The 1,121-nt window shown below is 68.6% G+C and overlaps 1 protein-coding gene across 1 annotated transcript in view; it reads right to left on the bottom strand.

Annotated features, from left to right (window-relative positions):
- The window catches only part of TERT (telomerase reverse transcriptase), a 21,104-nt gene that overhangs the window by 13,197 nt on the left and 6,786 nt on the right, over positions 1-1,121 (bottom strand). Inside the window, exon 5 of the mRNA XM_025050505.1 lies at positions 711-891. Within this exon, the coding sequence (XP_024906273.1) occupies positions 711-891 (181 nt within the window). The remainder of the gene's footprint in view (positions 1-710; positions 892-1,121) is intronic.

Raw genomic sequence — 1,121 nt, 5'->3', positions numbered from 1 at the left:
CACAGGGTGTCCCCCACCAGGGGCCCGGGCGGCTCCGCCTCTGCACCCTCACCTACCCGCTCCCCTCGGACGCCGGCCGCCCCACCCCACACCCAGGGTCTCCCCAGGACCCGCCCCAGCACCCCAGAAAGCCATTAGAGGAAACTGCAACTAGCCACATGCAAGGCCCGCCTCTGCCTCCTGGGGACCCCTGCCACAGGCGGGGAGGGGTGCAGCCTCCTGGGGACCCCCGCCCCCCACAGCGGGGAGCACATCTTCATTCACAGACCAAACCAGCTCCCTAACCCAGACTGACAGCTTCACCTTTCCTTTTGGGAACACCAATAATGACAAAATCACCCCCAAACAGGGCAGGGAGGCACAGTGTGGGAGAGGGGTGCCGACTACGGTTGGGGCCCTATAAGGTCTGGAATCCCGTGGCCAACCTGCCGGTCCCTTCCGCCCCCGAGTCTCGGAGCACGCGTCACCCACACCACGGCAGGACACGGCACCACGCGGGTCCCTCGTGTCACAGATCCGTGTCATGACAGCCCCAGGGGTCCTCGAAGCCTGCTCAGCAGCCCTGGGACGGGCCTTGCTATGAGCTCCTCCCCAGCCCCGGGAGACAGCCGGGCACGGTGCTCTGCCCGCCTCCCCCGCTGTTCGCCTCCCTGGACGCCGAGCCTGGGGTTGGAATGCACTTTGCTTAGGAAACGAGGCAGAGGTGTCACCTTCTTGTCCCTGCAGATGGTCCTGGTGCCCAGGACGTAGCCCATGTTCACAATGGGCCGCAATCCGCCGGGCTTGGGGACAAAGCGGAGCCTGGAGAGCAGCGGAGCCGGCCGGGCCTCCTGCAGGAGCTTCACCTCCGCCTCTGACAGCTCCCGAAGCCGCACCCTCTCGAAATGCTGCCTGGCAGAGAACCACGGGGACGCGGGTGACGGCCGTGCAGGAACCGGGCGGGCCAGCCGTGGGGGGCGGTGCCCGCGAGGGTGGCGGGGCCTGCTGCACCCACTGGCTGACCGGCTGCTGCAGCCCCCCCCCACCCGCACCCCGGCAGAGCCCGGGACACCACGGGACCCCCGGGCGAGAGGCCCCATGTCCGCCACGTGGGATGTGCGGGGTCCTGGTGCAGCCACAGA

Source organism: Pteropus alecto, unplaced genomic scaffold (assembly GCF_000325575.1).
Source record: "Pteropus alecto unplaced genomic scaffold, ASM32557v1 scaffold137, whole genome shotgun sequence".
Taxonomy (NCBI): domain Eukaryota; kingdom Metazoa; phylum Chordata; class Mammalia; order Chiroptera; family Pteropodidae; genus Pteropus; species Pteropus alecto.
Note: the sequence above shows the minus strand (reverse complement) of the source record. Positions and strands in the feature narration are given on the sequence as shown.